The following is a 17,310-nucleotide window of genomic DNA, read 5'->3' as shown; positions in this document are numbered from 1 at the left end:
GAGGTCCTCTGTGAACGTGCGTTATGTCTGTGTACACTGGTGTGTTGTGTCCTCTCTTTGTCATTTGATCTGTTCCTGAGGTCCTTTGTGAAAGTGAGTCCTGCCTGTGTGGTTTGCTCTGTTGTTTCTCTGTGTCATTCGATCTATCTCTGAGGTCCTCTGAACATGAGTCATGGCTGTGTGTGCTGGTCTGTTGTGTCTGTCCTGTGTTATGTCTTTCGATCTGTTCCTGCCTCTTGATTTGTGTCTCACTCTGTCTCTGTCTTCAAGAAACTTGTTCTGCAGTCCTTGATTTCACCAAGAGTTTTGGTGAAAAGGTTAATAGAGAACAAATTTATGCAAAAAAAAAAACGTTTTTGGGAATTCCATTTATCATAATGAAAATCAAAATCTGGTACACTTGGGGTGGGTTTCGTGGTTGATGTTAAAGGACGGTGTCTGTTTACTTAGCAGACCTAATGTAGACAAACATCTGCAACAACCGTTTTTGCATATCCAATTAGCGGTCCAGTTACCAAGTACAGTTGTTGGACATGATTTCTCTTTGACAATGTTAACCGTTGAAATTGATCCTGCTATATCAAAGGCAGGCAACAGTTGTGGATACAAACGAGGATCAGAAATACAGGGTTAGAAAGCATCGTGTGACATATTTTCTTTATGGCAAGATCATCAACCCATTTTTACATCATTGTCAATGTCCATGAATTCACCACAGTCATTTTACTGGCTATTCTGTCGCGGCGGATGGAGGTTTAGGGGACAAACTTTAGAAAAGAGAAAGACCCGCCAGAAAAATAGTGAAGTGATCAGAACTTACAAATGGACTGTGTCCACAACACCCCCCCCCCCGACCCCCACCCACCACCCCCACCCCCACCACCCTTATGTGCCGGAATGATCATCCTCAAGATCGTGGGCACCGAAGGAAAGAAGAAGAAGAAGACCGCGAGAGATGAGAACGTGAAGTCCACCGCTTCACTTGGTCGAGAGAAACGAGAACGTGAAGTCCACCGCTTCACGTGGCTGAGAGAGACGAGAACGTGAAGTCCACCGCTTCAGGTAGCCGAGAGAGACGAGAACGTGAAGTCCACCGCTTCACGTGACCGAGAGAGACGAGAACGTGATGTCCACCAGTTTTCCTCAGCAGCTGTTACTTTTTGCTTTTCTTCCGATTGCTGTGAAGTAGAATTTGGCACAAAAATGATTTAATGAAAAAAACAAATTGTGGACAACCTACATAGTCTGTCTAAGATACCTGAGTTAAGTTGAATGAGATTTCAATGTTCTTTGACCTAAGGGGTCAGAGAAACAATTTTTATTTTAAAAAAGGATTTTTTTAAATATATATATGTAACTTACATTATCTGTACAGGCTATTTAAAGTTAAGTTGTACTGCAATGTTCCTTGGTCTGATCGGTTAAGCTGCCACGGTTCTGTGGCAAAAGAACAAAGTCAAAGACTGTTGCTGTTAATTCCAGATTATTTTTATCAGTTTGATTAGTAGGTCATTAACACATATAACTGGACATTTAAGTGTCTGGGATTTTGTCGTGTCCAAGAGGGCCAGTGTGTACAACGAAATGGACACTGAAGGGCAAGAGGCGTTCAGTCTACTGTCCGCCCTCAACCCCGCCCGTATATGTTACAGTCTTACACCTGCAGACCGATGTTGCTGGCGCCACCTTTATGGCAGCAGGCAGCTCTGCTCCTGAACTGGCCACGGCAGTCATTGGTGTTTTCATCGCTAAGGTAATGTTCTTTGCCTCATCATCATCATCTTCTTCATCATCTTCATCATCATCATCATCTTTGCTTGAATGATAATGTACGCGCGCGTTGCACACACACGCGCACACACACGCGCGCACACACACACACACACACACACACACACACACACATAGACACACACACGTACATAAACATGCACACAAGCACGTATGCAGACACACATGTGTTAACGCTCGCACGCGCAAACTCGTACATAATTATACGCACGTATTCACACGCACTCTCCCTGACAGCCCCCGCCTACCCTTCCCCGCGCCCCCCGAGACCTTCCCCCCCCCCTCCCCATGCCCCCCTCACACACACACACACTCTCTCTCCCCCCCCCCTCCCCCACTCACCTACACACACACGCGAACGTTCGTCGCTTGCAAGTATAAATAATCAGCTTGATCAGCTGAAACATTCCCTGCCAGTCACGCCTTATAGATTTAAAGATTAGTCAGGTCTCGTATGTACACAGGGTCGAACGTAATCAGCATCAGTTTACATGTGGTGCGTGTGTTTCTCTCTCTCTCTCTCTCTCTCTCTCTCTCTCTCTCTCTCTCTCTCTCTCTCTCTCTCTCTCTCTCTTTCCAGTGTGTGTGCGTGCGCGCGCGCGCGCGCGCGTGTGTGTGTAAGCGCGCGCGCAAAAAGAAACATCAAACCAAACCAAATGTCCAGATGTCATCCAGATCCATGTTGAGCACTTATCTTTTTCTTCGTTTTTTTTTTTTAGTGGTGTTGCTGTTGTTTTATTGGGTAAGGGACGTAGGAGTCTACTGATCGGTAAAGCAGATAAAACGAGAGAGCAGAACACAATATACACATCTCTTTGGGAAGATCGATCCATCACACACTTGTACACCAAGGATTACAGTACAGTCCAACACAAGGTAAAACAGATAAAACGAGAGAGCAGAACACAGCCCGTGAGGCGTGTGGCCTTGACCCTCCGTCTCGTGAGACTATGTCTATTTGTCTGTTGACTTATTTTATCATATTGCTTTTTTTTTCTTTTTTTTTTTTTTTTGCTTTTTTTTTTAAACATATTTTTACATCACTCACTCTTGAATTTGTATATCTTATTGTATAGCGCGGTGAGCTCCATTTGAGATGGGGGTACTGCGCTATATAAGCCTCCGTTTTATTATTATTGTCATTATTGATATTATTAGTAGTATTAAGAGGCTTAGGGTGCTGAAGGTGGAGGGGGTTGAGCTGAAAGAACCTGCACAAAAGATAGGAAACAGATTCATTAATAAATACCGAAGGTCCCATTTGTTTTGTAATTCATCTTACCAAGATTCTGGTTAAAAGCAATAGGGGGTTATAAATGTCAAATTTGGCGCTAATACTTCATTCTGAGTTGTTGTGGGGGGTTTTCTAGACTATAATGAAAAACAAAATCAGGTAAAGTCGGGGTTGTTTTCGTGGTTGGTATTACATAACTGCTTGTTTATTTTTTTTATTTTTTTTTTTTAAAGAAAGAAAAAAAAAGAACCTCAGTTTGCAGGCAAACACCCACGCCAATTTTGTTTGTACGTCCAATGCACGAGTCATTGTTGTTACTGGTCGTGCCTGTTTTTGTAGATTCAGGGAGTAATTGATTTGTGTGTGTGTGTGTGTGTGTGTGTGAGTTTGCGTGCGTGTGTGCGCGTAAGAGCGTCTGAGTGTGTTTGTGTGTGTTCGTGCGTAAATGTGTGCATGTGTGAGATTTTGCGTGTGTATTTGTCTCTCTGTGTGTGTATGTGTGTGTGTGTGCGTGCGTGCGTGCGTGCGTACATGCGTGTGTGCGTGTGTGATTTCAGGCGGACGTGGGCCTGAGTACCGTGGTGGGGTCAGCCATCTACAACGTCATGTTCGTCATCAGCATGTCCGCCTTGTTCGCCACGTCAGTAAGTCCCTTCTGACGTCACTGTTGGCAGTCTTCTCGTCATCAGTATATTCATGTTTACCTATGTTATATTTGTGTGTTCCATATTTAAGATCTTCTTCTTCTTCTTCTTCGTTCGTGGGCTGCAACTCCCACGTTCACTCGTGTGTACACGAGTGGGCATTTACGTGCATGAACGTTTTTACCCCGCTATGTAGGCAGCCATACTCCGTTTTCAGGGGCCATATTTAAGATAATACCCTACATAACTGTTAGCCTTAGAGAATGGAATCTTCATAATTCACGAGATTGGCTTTTTTTCTCTAAAAATTATTCATTGAGTATTACTAATGCCCCCACCCACCCCCAGCTTATTTCTTTTCAACCCTGTGTTGTTCCTGTAAGAATGATTACATCGCGTTTTAGCATCTGTTTTCTGAACAATACACTGTACCGCTCGATTTTTAAGCGGCATTGCACTGAGATGAATGACAATTTATTTTGAAGAGAATGAAACAACATTGCACGGATACTGAATGGCAATAAAAACATTTTGAAGGGAATGAAAACAACGTTATACTAAAATGAATGGCATTACAAAAATTATTTTGAAGAGAATGAAAACACCATCACGGCTCATTTCAGTTCAGTTGCTTAAGGAGGCATCCATTTACGCTACATCATATCTGCTAAGCCAGTGCCCGACCAGCAGCGTAACATAACGCGGATATTGTATTGTATTGTATTACTCTTTTTGTCACAACAGATTTCTCTGTGTGAAATTCGGACTACTCTCCCCAGGGAGAGTGCGTCGCTACACTGAGAGCGCCACCCTTTTTTGTGGGGGAGGGGGGGGGGTATATTTTCCTGCCTGCAGTCTTTTTTGACTCACTTGTGTAAACAAAGTGAGTCTATGTTTTAACCCGGTGTTCGGTTGTCTGTGTGTCTGTGTGTCTGTGGTAAACTTTAACATTGACATTTTCTCTGCAAATACTTTGTCAGTTGACACCAAATTAGGCATAAAAATAGGAAAAATTCAGTTCTTTCCAGTCATCTTGTTTAAAACAATATTGCACCTCTGGGATGGGCACAAAAAAATAAAAAAGAAGCCAAATTATATGCAAACTGCAATTACTGTTATATTTATATTTTTTGTATTCTCTAAACTTGGCACTTTGATCTGATATTCTGACCCAACAAGAAGAGCAGTCATTATTATCATTTTTTGTTCAAACAGGAACTTCTTTTGCTAAGCATGGAAGTTTTATTTATTTTGCAAACGTTTTGGTGCACGGATAGTAAAAAAAGGGAAATTAATCTGTAATTAATGCTAGGGGACTTAATTTGCTTTAAACTGATCTTTCTCATCTTAAACATTACATTTTGAAATTATACTCAATACATAAAAAGCTTGTGTGTTTTACTCTCAGTGTACAGGGCTTTCACTATGTTCATTCGCCCAAGTGGTCTTTTTCGGAAAATACTAAAATCAATACGAGAGTGGATTTACAGATCTATTGGCTGAGCCCTGAAGGTCATGGGCAAAAATCAATTGCGCACACATATTTATACACATTCAAAGCGCGTGCTCATATTCTTCGCGAACGCGAACGACGCCATTTTGTTTCAAGTTGTTGACCTGCCCGTTCAATCCTATATTCAATGGACAATACACGATAACATGTGATGGAAAGTTGGAGAAGGAGACCGTTAAATATTTATTCAGAGAAAGATTTGTGAACGCCTCATTACTTACTGGATTATGCCCCAAACTCCCATAAAAATATCTACAGAATCAGTCGGAATTCACAGTTAAAAATTGTAAACCATGCGAGATAATAGCCTTGAATTGATCACAATGAAACGAAAAAAATTCCAGTCTTGACTTTTCTCAAAGAGAAGTCTTTTTCACTTCTTACGACGTTTAGAAGTACTTGTACTTGGCTCTACATGCTATTAGTTTAACAAAATACTAAATTTTCATATCAACTTTAAAACTATAAAACTAGAATGAACATAAAAGAGAAATTGAATCGACCGTGTCGTACTACATTCCCGGCGGGTGTAACTAAACTTGTACATCTATCTTGATCTAGAGAAAACGGCTAAATGTTGCAGTGTGATTGCGGTGATAGCCACGTCTCCTTTACCGCAGACTTAAAAATAATTTTTTATTGTCCTTAAAGATTTTTGGAATGCCCAAGATACACCAGAATAATATGATTTAAATAGATTTCTCACTGCGAATACCGCAATTGATTTATCGCCCTTTAAAAAAGTATGTTGAAATATTAAATTTTAGAACGTCAGTTAAGGAGCCACGATAGTGTAATGGGTAAGGCAGTTTCTTCTCACCCGGGTTCGAATCTGGTTAGGACTTCTTTTTTTTTCCTTTTTTTTAAAAAAAACCGAAGCTTTATAATAACAAATACAGAACACATTTTAACGATTAGATTTTTTTTTAAGTGTATCACAAGTGAGTCTTGTTATTTGTTTTTCCTATCGAAGTGGAATTTTCTACAGAATTTTGCCAGGAACAACCCTTTTGTTGCCGTGGGTTCTTTTACATGCACTAAGTGCATGCTGCACACGAGACCTCCGTTTATCGTCTCATCCGAATAACTATCGTCCAGACCACCACTCAAGGTCTAGTGGAGGGGGAGATACTTGCGACGGTGCCGTGATTCGAACCAGTGCGTTCAGATTCTTTCGCTTCCTGAGCGGACGTGTTACCTCTAGGCCATCACTCTGTAGATAGCCAGGCCTTGCGGTACTGAAATGAATAGCATTAAATCATTTTGAACAACAACAACAACACTACTGCACTGAAGTAAGATAAATGACATCAACCTATTGGAGTTCACAGCTTCGGCAGGTTTCCCTGTCATAATGATGCGGAAAATGTACTGAAATCGACATGTTTTTCCTCAGTTGACATAGTGAAGTATGAGGAAAGATATAAAGATATAAGATACACCGAAAGAACAAAGACTGTGTGATACTTGTAACAGTTTAGAAGATTTGATTCACCTTTTAGACAACTGTGTAAAGTACAATACTTACAGACACAGATTCCTAATCGATATATGTCGTCCAAATGCAAAGCCAAATGAACTGATCTTTCTAACAGAATTACAGCCAAGGCTGGGGAAATTTGTTCACGAATGTTTCTCATCTTAATATGCTCATGTTTATGTTTCATTGTGTCTTATAAACTTCAAGGTTTTATGACAATAAAAAGTATTCTATTCTATTCTACTGTGGGGACACTGCCTGAAACACTGGAGAACTTCTCTTCGCTTGTGTTTTGTGCATAGGTAGTGAATGCGGAAATTGTTTTAATGAAACAAATTTCGACTTCCGAGCATTGCTCGGGCGCAGGGTTCACATTTTGAAGAGAATGAAAACAACATCAACGAATCATCAATTACCATAGATTCCCCAATCTCCTTGACTTTTGCAGGTGGTTAAACTGCACTGGTGGCCGTTGTTCAGAGATTGTATCGCTTACCTCTACATCAACGAATCATCAGTTACCATAGATTCCCCAATCTCTTTGACTTCTGCAGGTGGTTAAACTGCACTGGTGGCCGTTGTTCAGAGATTGTATCGCTTACCTCTACATCAACGAATCATCAGTTACCATAGATTCCCCAGTCTCCTTGACTTTTGCAGGTGGTTAAACTCCACTGGTGGCCATTGTTCAGAGATTGTATCGCTTACCTCTTCAGTGTCCTCGCTCTTATTCTCGTCATCTACGATGCTGAAATCCAGTGGTGAGTACCCCGCCAGTCTGCATTCGTAGTAAGAATCTGGGTGTCTGGATTCAGTATAGCAACGTCCACAGTCTGAATATCGTTTTGTCTCTTCTGTAAATTGTTTGGGTCACGGTATCTGGGGTAAGGAGAGGGAAGGTCATTTGGTTAAAATTTCATGTTGTGTGTTTTGATTCTTTTCATTCACACACACACACACACACACACACACACACACACACACACACACACACACACACACACACACAGACACACGCACGCACGCACGCACGCACTCACTCACTCACTCACTGACTCTGACTGTGTTGTACGTATTATACGTGATCAGGTTGTATTGTTGGTGTTTTCGAAACGGCAGATAATATGACGTTATTAAAAATTTATATATATATATATATATATATACATATAGAGAGAGAGAGAGAGAGAGAAGAGAGAGAGATCCTACTGTACTAATCCCTGTTTATTTCTGAACACCACAAGTGTGAAGTCAGATGGAGTTGTGTAAACACGCTGAATTGACCTTTTGAATCAGCATCAAGTATTGGCTTTCGCTATTAACTTCGTAAAAGGGAAATCCTTAACTTTGCAAGAGAAACAACCGATAATGAAATGTCAACACCTACAGTGACTTTTTACAACCCACCTTCGTACAGGCAAGGCTTCGTCCACTCTCAGTCAAACCTGAGATGCTTGATTAAGCAACATCAATAAAACACGAGAATTAAACTTAAAACAGGTCTACGAATTGGGCCCAAAGTCTGAGAGAATCCACTGATGAGGTTTAAAGCTGATTGATTCATATGACAATCAGCGATACACTTCACAGGTACGAGTTGATAATTCTGATTGTGATGTACCTGTTTATGTATGACAATCGGCGATACACTTTACAGGTACGAGTCTTCTTCTTCTTCTTCTTCTTCTTCTGCGTTCGTGGGCTGCAACTCCCACGTTCACTCGTATGCACACGAGTGGGCTTTTACGTGTATGACCGTTTTTACCCCGCCATGTAGGCAGCCATACTCCGTTTTCGGGGGTGTGCATGCTGGGTATGTTCTTGTTTCCATAACCCACCGAACGCTGACATGGATTACAGGATCTTTAACGTGCGTATTTGATCTTCTGCTTGCATATACACACGAAGGGGGTTCAGGCACTAGCAGGTCTGCACATATGTTGACCTGGGAGATCGGAAAAATCTCCACCCTTTACCCACCAGGCGCCGTCACCGTGATTCGAACCCGGGACCCTCAGATTGACAGTCCAACGCTTTAACCACTCGGCTATTGCGCCCGTCGGTACGAGTCGATAGTTCTGATTGTGATGTACCTGTTTATGAATGACAATCGGCGATATTCTTTACAGGTACGAGTCGATAGTTCTGATTGTGATGTACCTGTTTATGAATGACAATCGGCAATACAGGTACGAGTCGATAGTTCTGATTGTGATGTACCTGTTTATGTATGACAATCGGCGATATACTTTACAGGTACGAGTCGATAGTTCTGATCGTGATGTACCTGTTTATGTATGGCAATCGACGATATACTTTACAGGTACGAGTCGATAGTTCTGATTGTGATGTACCTGTTTATGTATGGCAATCGGCGATATACTTTACAGGTACGAGTCGATAGTTCTGATCGTGATGTACCTGCTGTACGTGGGCTTCATGTTCTTCAACGAACGTCTAGAGAACTGGTGTGTGCCGCGGATCAGAGACCTCAGCCTCTGCACTCGGGCCAAGGGTAACACGGAGGAGAAGGGAGACTACCAGAACCTGGATGATCCTGCGGCCCCCAGTGGTAAAACCTCCGACCTAAACGAGAAAGTGGAAAGCATCCTAGGGGTGTGGTTTTGCTTGCATTGGGCGTGTCGTCTGTGTTGTATTGTGGTGACTCAGTCAAACTGAGACATACGAGCGTGAAAATGAACGCTCATGAAAGCGCACACGTACGCGCGCGCGCACACACACACACACACACACACACACACACGGCGCGCGCGCGCACGCATGTACGCATGCATGCATGCATTGAGATGGGAGAGAGTGAGAGAAAGAACGTTCTCTTCATCTTTCCTCCATAACTTCACTACAACCTTACCCAAGACAATTATCCGGGTTTGACGTTTTCATGGTAGCGGTTGTGTCCGCGTGGTACTGAGGACTATTGATAATGATGGTAGTTCTTTCCTTACAGTTTTCAACAATTAGCCTGTCTCTCTCTGTCTGTCTGTTTGCCACTCTCTCTCTCTCTCTCTCTCTCTCTCTCTCTCACACACACACACACACACACACTCTCTCTCTCTCTCTCTCTCTCTCTCTCTCACGTCCCCCACATGGGTATGTAGTATTTGGAATGTTTTGTACATGTACGGCTATGGTTATATATGGGAGGCACAAGGTGTTAAAATGAATGTTTGTTTATTCATTGTTTTAAGTAACGTCTGATTGATTGTGCAAAGCAAAGTGAGCATTCTTTACTGCTGTTATATGAATTCTATCGTGTGTATACAGTTTACAACCGATCACTTAAACGATCTCAGTACTTACTGGTTGTGAAAAACGTTTTTGTACGTCGTCTATTTTCACGATTTCGAATCGGTATGTCAGATTTGAATTGTTGCTTTTTATAGTATGATCCTGATCCGGGTGATAAGAGAATATGCCGTTTTTATCACACAGCCTTTTAAACAGAATATCACTTTCTTTTGGTTTGTCCAGTTTATCAGACTCTAAGAGAACATTCACCTGCGAAATATTACAGAAATCCAGCCTTGTTCAAATTTGCCGCTTTGATGTCATGTGTGTCGGAATGTTTTGTTGCGAAGTTGTCGGTTTTTGTATGCAAAGCTTTTGGCATGAGAGCAGCGCTTTTGAATTTGGACGAGTGGATGAATATGGGTCTGCATTTTTTTTTTTTTTTACACTGTGGTGTATCAGTCAACAGGTTTGTTCGATTCTTGCAATTTGTAAATAATTTTTGTAAGTTTTGTCAGCTTCAGTTTTTGCATTTCACCTGGTCCAGATGTGTGTCGCTGAACCTGTGTGTTGAGCGCGCGAGCGTGCATGTGGGTGTGTATATGCGCGCGTGCATGTGTGTGAGGGAGGCCGGAGAGAGGAGGGAGAGCGAGATAATGTGTGTGTGTGAGAGAGAGAGAGAGAGAGAGAGCTTGTAAGAGTCACATGCGCATTGATATATTGTTCACACCATTTGATTCATTATGTAATATTTTTGGTCGTGGCCCACTCCTTTGTCATGGGCCGGAGGCCTAACAAATAAACCATTGTCTTGTCTTGTCTTGTCTTGTCTCTCACGTCCCCGTAAGTGTGTATGCATGTGTGTGAATACTGTCAATCTATCATTTTGTGTACGTGCCTGAATTTTTGTCGGTCAGTCTGTCTGTGGGCTGTATATCTCTCTGTCTGTCCACGTACCTACCTGCTTCTGTAGTTTATGTGCGTCCATCTACTATCCTATTTACAGTGTTAAGCCACGTGTTTATTAAGAACCAGTATTCTTGTTGTGTGACTTTACGTTGATCTGTGAATGTGTTGCCTGTCCTGTTTCATATATCGCCTTTTTATCAGCAAGCACGTCAACAGTTATTTTTTCTCTTGTACAGAAGATAAAGAATTCTTGCGCCTTGAATCTCGAGTTTCTGTTCTTTTCCACAGAGGAGAAGGGTACAGCACAGGAAGAAAGTCATCTGGCGGAGACACGTGAGTTTGTGTGAAGAAGATTGTTTGTAACTTGAGAGTTTTCTTTACTTGAGTTATTTGTCCTTTTTCATATACACGGGAATCATATATAACTGTTATTTTAAGTATAATAAGCGTCTCCATTAAAAAAAAAAAACTTTCAGCAATTCATTTATGCTTTAGCAATTGGAATGCAAAGAAAAGGAAGCAAAAAATAGGCAACGAAACAAATAATTATCTTTTAAACTATCAAATTTAATTTTTCTGCAGAATTTAGCCGGGGATAACCTTTTTGATGCTGTGGGTTATTTTACGTTGCGTCCATTATATAAGATCTTAAGGCATATGTTAATTGTGCGATTATCTATTTAGGGTCTTTTACAGGGGGTATATAGATTGTGTGATTGTCTAACCTACATAGTGTCTTTGGCCATACTCTGTTCACAGGGAGTATGTTGATTGTGCGATTATCTGGACAGATCTTTGGTCATAATCCGTTCACAGGGAGTATGTTGCTTGTGTGATTATCTAACCCATATAGGGTCTTCCGTCATGCCCGTTACGGGGAGTATGTTGATTGTGCGATTATCTAAACAGCCCTTTGGTCATACTCCGTTTACAAGGAGTATGTTGATTGTGCGAAAATCTGTGTGTGATCTCTGGCCATACTCCGTTTACAGGGAGTAAGTTAAATGTGTGGTTATCCATGTGGGGTCTCTGGCCATACTCCGTTTACAGGGAGTAAGTTAAATGTGTGGTTATCCATGTGGGGTCTCTGGCCATACTCCGTTTAGAGGGAGTATGTTGATGTGTGATTACCTAAACGATTGTGCGATTATTTAAACGATTGTGCGATTATCTAAACAGGGTCTCTGGCCATACTCCGTTTACAGGGAGTATGTTGATTGTGTGATTATCCAACTTGTATAGGGTCTTTCACCATGCTCCGTTCGCAGGGAGTATGCTGTATTTGTATTTGTATTACTCTTTTTGTCACAACAGATTTCTCTATGTGTAATTCAGGCTGCTCTCCCCAGGGAGAGCGCGTCGCTACTCTGACAGCGCCACCCTTTTTTTTCTGCTTGCAGTTTTATTTGTTTTCCTATCAACAAGGATTTTTCTACAGAATGTTGCCAGGGATAACCCTTTTGTTGCCATGGGTTCTTTTACGTGCGCTAAGTGCATGCTGTACACGGGACCTCGGTTTATCGTCTCATCCGAATGACTAGCGTCCAGTCCACCACTCAAGGTCCAATGAAGGAGGGTGGGAAATACTGGCGACTGCCGTGGTGATTCCAACCAGTGCGCTCAGATTCTCTCGCTTCCTAGGCGGACGCGTTACCTCTAGGCCAACACTCCACTTGTGCTTGTGTGATTATCCAGCCTATATATGGTCTTTGGCCATGCTCCGTTTACGGAGAGCGTACACTGACGGCCCAGTTCCTCTGTTGTCAGTGGACCACGCGCACCAGGAGGCGGAGACGTGGCACAAGCTGTGCGAGAGGCCGGAGGGGGCGGGGTGGACGGTGCTGTGGGCGCTGGCCATGCCGCTGTCCCTGCTGCTCTTCGTCACCGTGCCCGACTGTCGGCGACCGTCGTTCCGCAGGCTGTTCCCGCTCACCTTCCTTCTCTCCCTCTTCTGGCTTAGCGCCTTCTGCTTCCTCATGGTCTGGATGATCACCGTCGTCGGTGGGTTCCCGTGAGGGTATGGGGCCGGGCTAGGGGTCGGTTTTTGTTTTTTGTTTTTGTTTGAGGAGCGATTTTGTGTGTGGGTGTGTGTGTGTGTGGGGGGGGGGGAGCGTGGGGAAGGGTGGGGGGGGGGGCGAAGGGGGGAGGAAGGTGTGTGGTAAAGGGGTCGGGAGAGAGAGAGAGTGTGTGTGTGTGTGCGTGCGTGTGTGTGTGTGTTTTAACCACTGAATCTGTTCAGTGGTATTTTTGTGCTGATTAGCGAATGTTCAGTGAATAAATGAGCTTAGACTGAGCGATGAGCATGTCAACACTGTGTGTCTGTGTCTGTGTCTGTGGACTGGAAGGTGTCTACGGTCTTTATCGTTGCGTGTGTTTGTTTGTGCGCACCTAGGCGAACATGCCCACTTGCAACTTTTAGCGTGTGTATGAATTCGTGAGACAGGGCATGTAGGAATATTTGTGTGAGTGCCTGCATGTGTTGTGGTGGTTGTTGCTGTAAAGACAGAGTATGTTTTTGTGTGAGTGCCTGCGTGTGTTGTGGTTGTTGCTGTAAAAACAGAGTATGTTTTTGTGTGAGTGCCTGCATGTATTGTGGTGGTTGTTGCTGTAAAGACAGAGTATGTGTTTGTGTGAGTGCCTGCATGTGTTGTGGTGGTTGTTGCTGTAAAGACAGAGTATGTGTTTGTGTGAGTGCCTGCATGTGATGTGGTCGTTGCTGTAAAGACAGAGTATGTGTTTGTGTGAGTGCCTGCATGTGATGTGGTGGTTGTTGCTGTAAAGACAGAGTATGTGTTTGTGTGAGTGCCTGCATGTGTTGTGGTGGTTGTTGTTGTAAAGACAGAGTATGTTTTTGTGTGAGTGCCTGCATGTGTTGTGGTGGTTGTTGCTGTAAAGACAGAGTATGTGTTTGTGTGAGTGCCTGCGTGTCTTGTGGTCGTTGCTGTAAAGACAGAGTATGTTTTTGTGTGAGTGCCTGCGTCTCTTGTGGTCGTTGCTGCAGCCACAGTTGAAGAAACCATGACTGGTGTCACCAGGGTACACGTGGGACGTTCCGGACAGTGTCATGAGTCTGACCTTCATCGCCTTTGGCGTCAGTCTGCCGGACGTCGTCGCCAGCGTCCTCGTCGTTAGAGATGGTCTCTGCTTGTTCGTTTGTAACATGTTGTCTGTCACTGGTCTCTGCATGTTGTTCGTTTGTATCATGTTGTCTGTCACCGCGTCACTGTTTTTTGATGGTTTGTTGTTGTTGTTATTGTGTGTGTGTGTTTTCTTTTGTTGTTGTTTTCTTTTTATTGTTGTTTTTTTTTATCCGTTTTTTTTGGGGGGGTGTGGGGGGGGGGGGGGTTGAGGGGGGGAGGGGCTAGAGGTGTGTAAGTCGGGATTACACTGTCAAGTTATGAAACTGGAAATGTTTCTCATAAGCTGTGATTTGTTGTTGTTGTTGTTGCGCCATTGAGTCGTGAAGACTACAGACTCAGCACTGAAATTGATACTGTTCCATTATGAAAGTGAAAACCAAACAAAAAATGTAGCAGCACTAAACGTTTCAGCCAAATGATGTTTGTTGACGTTGTGGTTTTTTCATGTTGATGTAGGGCTGGGCGACATGGCCATGTCCAACGCAATCGGCAGCAACGTGTTCGACATTCTGGTGTGTCTTGGACTACCCTGGTTCCTGGAGACCTGTGTCAAAGACCCGGGCAGCAGCATACCTGTCTATAGCGAAGGTGATGACTGGAGATTGTTGTGCATGTCCAAGGATGATGGGTGTGCCAGGCCTTGCATACTGTTGGCAGTTTCTTTGCTTGTCATCCTTTGATCAGGAAATGCATCAGGCCAGGCCTTGATTCATTGGTACTATTCAGGGGAAGTAATTCCTGAATTCCAATGCAAATTTTGAATGAAAAGGGAGATCATCTGGTTTATGAACCCTGAATATCCACTCGTTTCCAGATATCCGTGAATAAACTCCCCATTCCTAGCTGTTAGCTGTTGTTTTTGTTTTTCGTCGTTCTCTCATGTCTATTAGTATCTGGCCTTCACGGAAGCAAAAATTCATCCCATGCCCAGGCTTTTCTGTCGTGGCGTAATTGTTTGTTTGTTTGGTTGGTTTTTTCTGACCTCGTTCAACATTAGTCTGAGGTCAAAGCCTTTCTCAAAATGCCGATGAAGAGGATTTTCTTTCACCACAAAACACCCTTCCATTCCTCTGATTGCTGCAGAGTCAGTTACGCACACAAAAAAAGATTCCGGGGCGGGTTTAAACTATAAGAGAAGCAACTCAGACGTCACCACAACCCGTCTGTCTGTCTGTCTGTCTGTCTGTCTGTCTGTCTCTCTCTCTCTCTCTCTCTCTCTCTCTCTCTCTCTCGCACAAACACCTGCGCAACACACACATTTACACACACACACACACACACACACACACACACATACACACACACACACACACACACATATTACGAAATTCAGTTGTCTGTCAGTGGACCGTGATTGTCATGTCTTCCATTCAGCTTCAGTGCAACGTCCCCTGCGGTCTCTCAACTTGGGTTGAAAGCAACATGGTTTGATGGGCGCAATAGCCCAGTGGTTAAAGCGTTGGACTTTCAGTCTGAGGGTCCCAGGTTCGAATCTCGGTAACGGCGCCTGGTGGGAAAAGGGTGGAGATTTTTCCGATCTCCCAGGTCAACATATGTGCAGATCTGATTGTGCCTGAACCCCCTTGGTGTGTATACGCAAGCAGAAGATCAAATATGCAACGTTAAAGATCTGTAATCCATGTCAGCGTTCGGTGGGTTATGATGGAAACAAGAACATACCCAGCATGCACACACTCCAAAAACGGAGTATGTCTGCCTACATGGCGGGGTAAAAACGGTCATACATGTAAAAGCCCACTCGTGTACATACGAGTGAACGTGGGAGTTGCAGCCCACGAACGAAGAAGAAGAAGAAGAAAGCAACGTGGTTTGACTTTACCTGGTTTTGGTGTCCCAGGTCTGCTGCACTCCAGCGTGTTGCTGCTGTCCACTGTGGCCTTTCTGCTGCTGGCCACCCACCTCAACGGCTGGCGCCTGACCATGCGCTACGGGCTCGTGCTGCTCGTCGTCTATGTGATCTACACCATTCTGGCCGCGCTCTACGAACTCAACATCTTCGGCTACTTCCATCCACCCGAATGTTTTAGCACTTACTGAAGATGTACCAGTTAGAGAAACAGAGAGGGGTGAGAAGTCGAGGAAATCCATGTGTAAAAACAAAGAAAAACTCGATGATTTTATAGGATGTGGTCACCCTGTTTCATCAGTCAGTTTTGTTTTGTTTTTTTGTTTGTTTGTTTTGTTTTGTTTTGTTTTTGTTTTTTTGGTTTGTTTTTTGGGGTTTTTTTTTTTTTTTTTACTGTTTTGCTGGTTCCATATTCGTTAATGAAATTGTATAATAATAATAATGGATACTTATATAGCACACTGTCCAGAAATCTGCTCTAGGTGCTTTACAAAAACGCTTTTGTTAACATAAAACATTACATCAATGTTACATACACACACCAGCATGTGACTACACACACACACACACACACACACACACACACACACACACACACACAGTGCATACAAACATTTTAACATACATGTATATGTAACAGCTACCCTAACACATGCGCACACATAGGCAGGCAAAAACTTACATAAACACACGCGCACACAATACACATTCATATACATACATGTAGTTATGTACACATACATATGTATACACACATAGTCCACACAGCTAACGCAAAGGAAGTGGACCTGCCACAATTGAACTTATTGCTGAGGGAAAAGGTGAGTTCTGAGACGAGTTTTGTAAGATACGAGGGAATCAGAATGACGGAGGTTATCAGGGAGTTTGTTCCACGTCTTTGGCGATTGAAAAGAAAACGGTCTGTGTTTACAAGCACGTAAGCATGCATACACATGCGTGTACACTCAGAAGGGAGGGTGCACGTTCGTAAACTCATACACACACACCACCACCACCACCACTAACAACAACAACAACATACCTGCCACAGGCGAGCAAGAAATGCACAAAGCAACTGTTGGCGGAACAAGGTGTGCCCATCCACTGTTTGGGGAACTGGTCCAATCTGCTATAACTTAACATGAAGACCAATGGGGGGGGGGGGGAGGGGGGAACAAATGGGCGAAACTGTAATGCTCTTTCATGACAAGCTTTTTCTGCGATGTATCACATGCAAATTGGTGGCGGCTTAAAGGAACTGTCTGGCGGTAGTATCATAATTTTGGTTTGTGATAGCGGGCGTATAATTATCAACGGCAGTGCATATCCTCATCCACAAAAGACATACGATTTTTCGTTTTAGTTTAATTCAGTTGGTTTAAACACATTCCTTTTTTTCTTGGTCATTAAAACACAATAATATTCAAATTCACTGCCACTTAGTGTCACACAGGTAGACGGGACAGTCACCGACAAAAGTTTC

General features: G+C 43.2%; 1 protein-coding gene across 1 annotated transcript in view; it reads left to right on the top strand.

Moving 5' to 3' along the window:
* The window catches only part of LOC143299158 (sodium/potassium/calcium exchanger 5-like), a 42,425-nt gene that overhangs the window by 24,351 nt on the left and 764 nt on the right, over positions 1-17,310 (top strand). The window contains exons 3-11 of the mRNA XM_076612291.1: positions 1,653-1,753; positions 3,583-3,669; positions 7,323-7,423; positions 9,053-9,234; positions 11,109-11,153; positions 12,588-12,821; positions 13,856-13,957; positions 14,417-14,548; positions 15,819-17,310. The exon at positions 15,819-17,310 is cut by the window's right edge and continues 764 nt beyond it. Coding sequence (XP_076468406.1) covers positions 1,653-1,753; positions 3,583-3,669; positions 7,323-7,423; positions 9,053-9,234; positions 11,109-11,153; positions 12,588-12,821; positions 13,856-13,957; positions 14,417-14,548; positions 15,819-16,018 — 1,184 coding nt within the window. The 3' untranslated portion in view covers positions 16,019-17,310. The remainder of the gene's footprint in view (positions 1-1,652; positions 1,754-3,582; positions 3,670-7,322; positions 7,424-9,052; positions 9,235-11,108; positions 11,154-12,587; positions 12,822-13,855; positions 13,958-14,416; positions 14,549-15,818) is intronic.

The sequence above is a fragment of the Babylonia areolata genome, chromosome 2, assembly GCF_041734735.1.
Source record: "Babylonia areolata isolate BAREFJ2019XMU chromosome 2, ASM4173473v1, whole genome shotgun sequence".
NCBI lineage: Eukaryota > Metazoa > Mollusca > Gastropoda > Neogastropoda > Buccinidae > Babylonia > Babylonia areolata.
The sequence above is the reverse complement of the archived record's forward strand: the minus strand, read 5'-3'. Positions and strand labels throughout refer to the sequence as shown.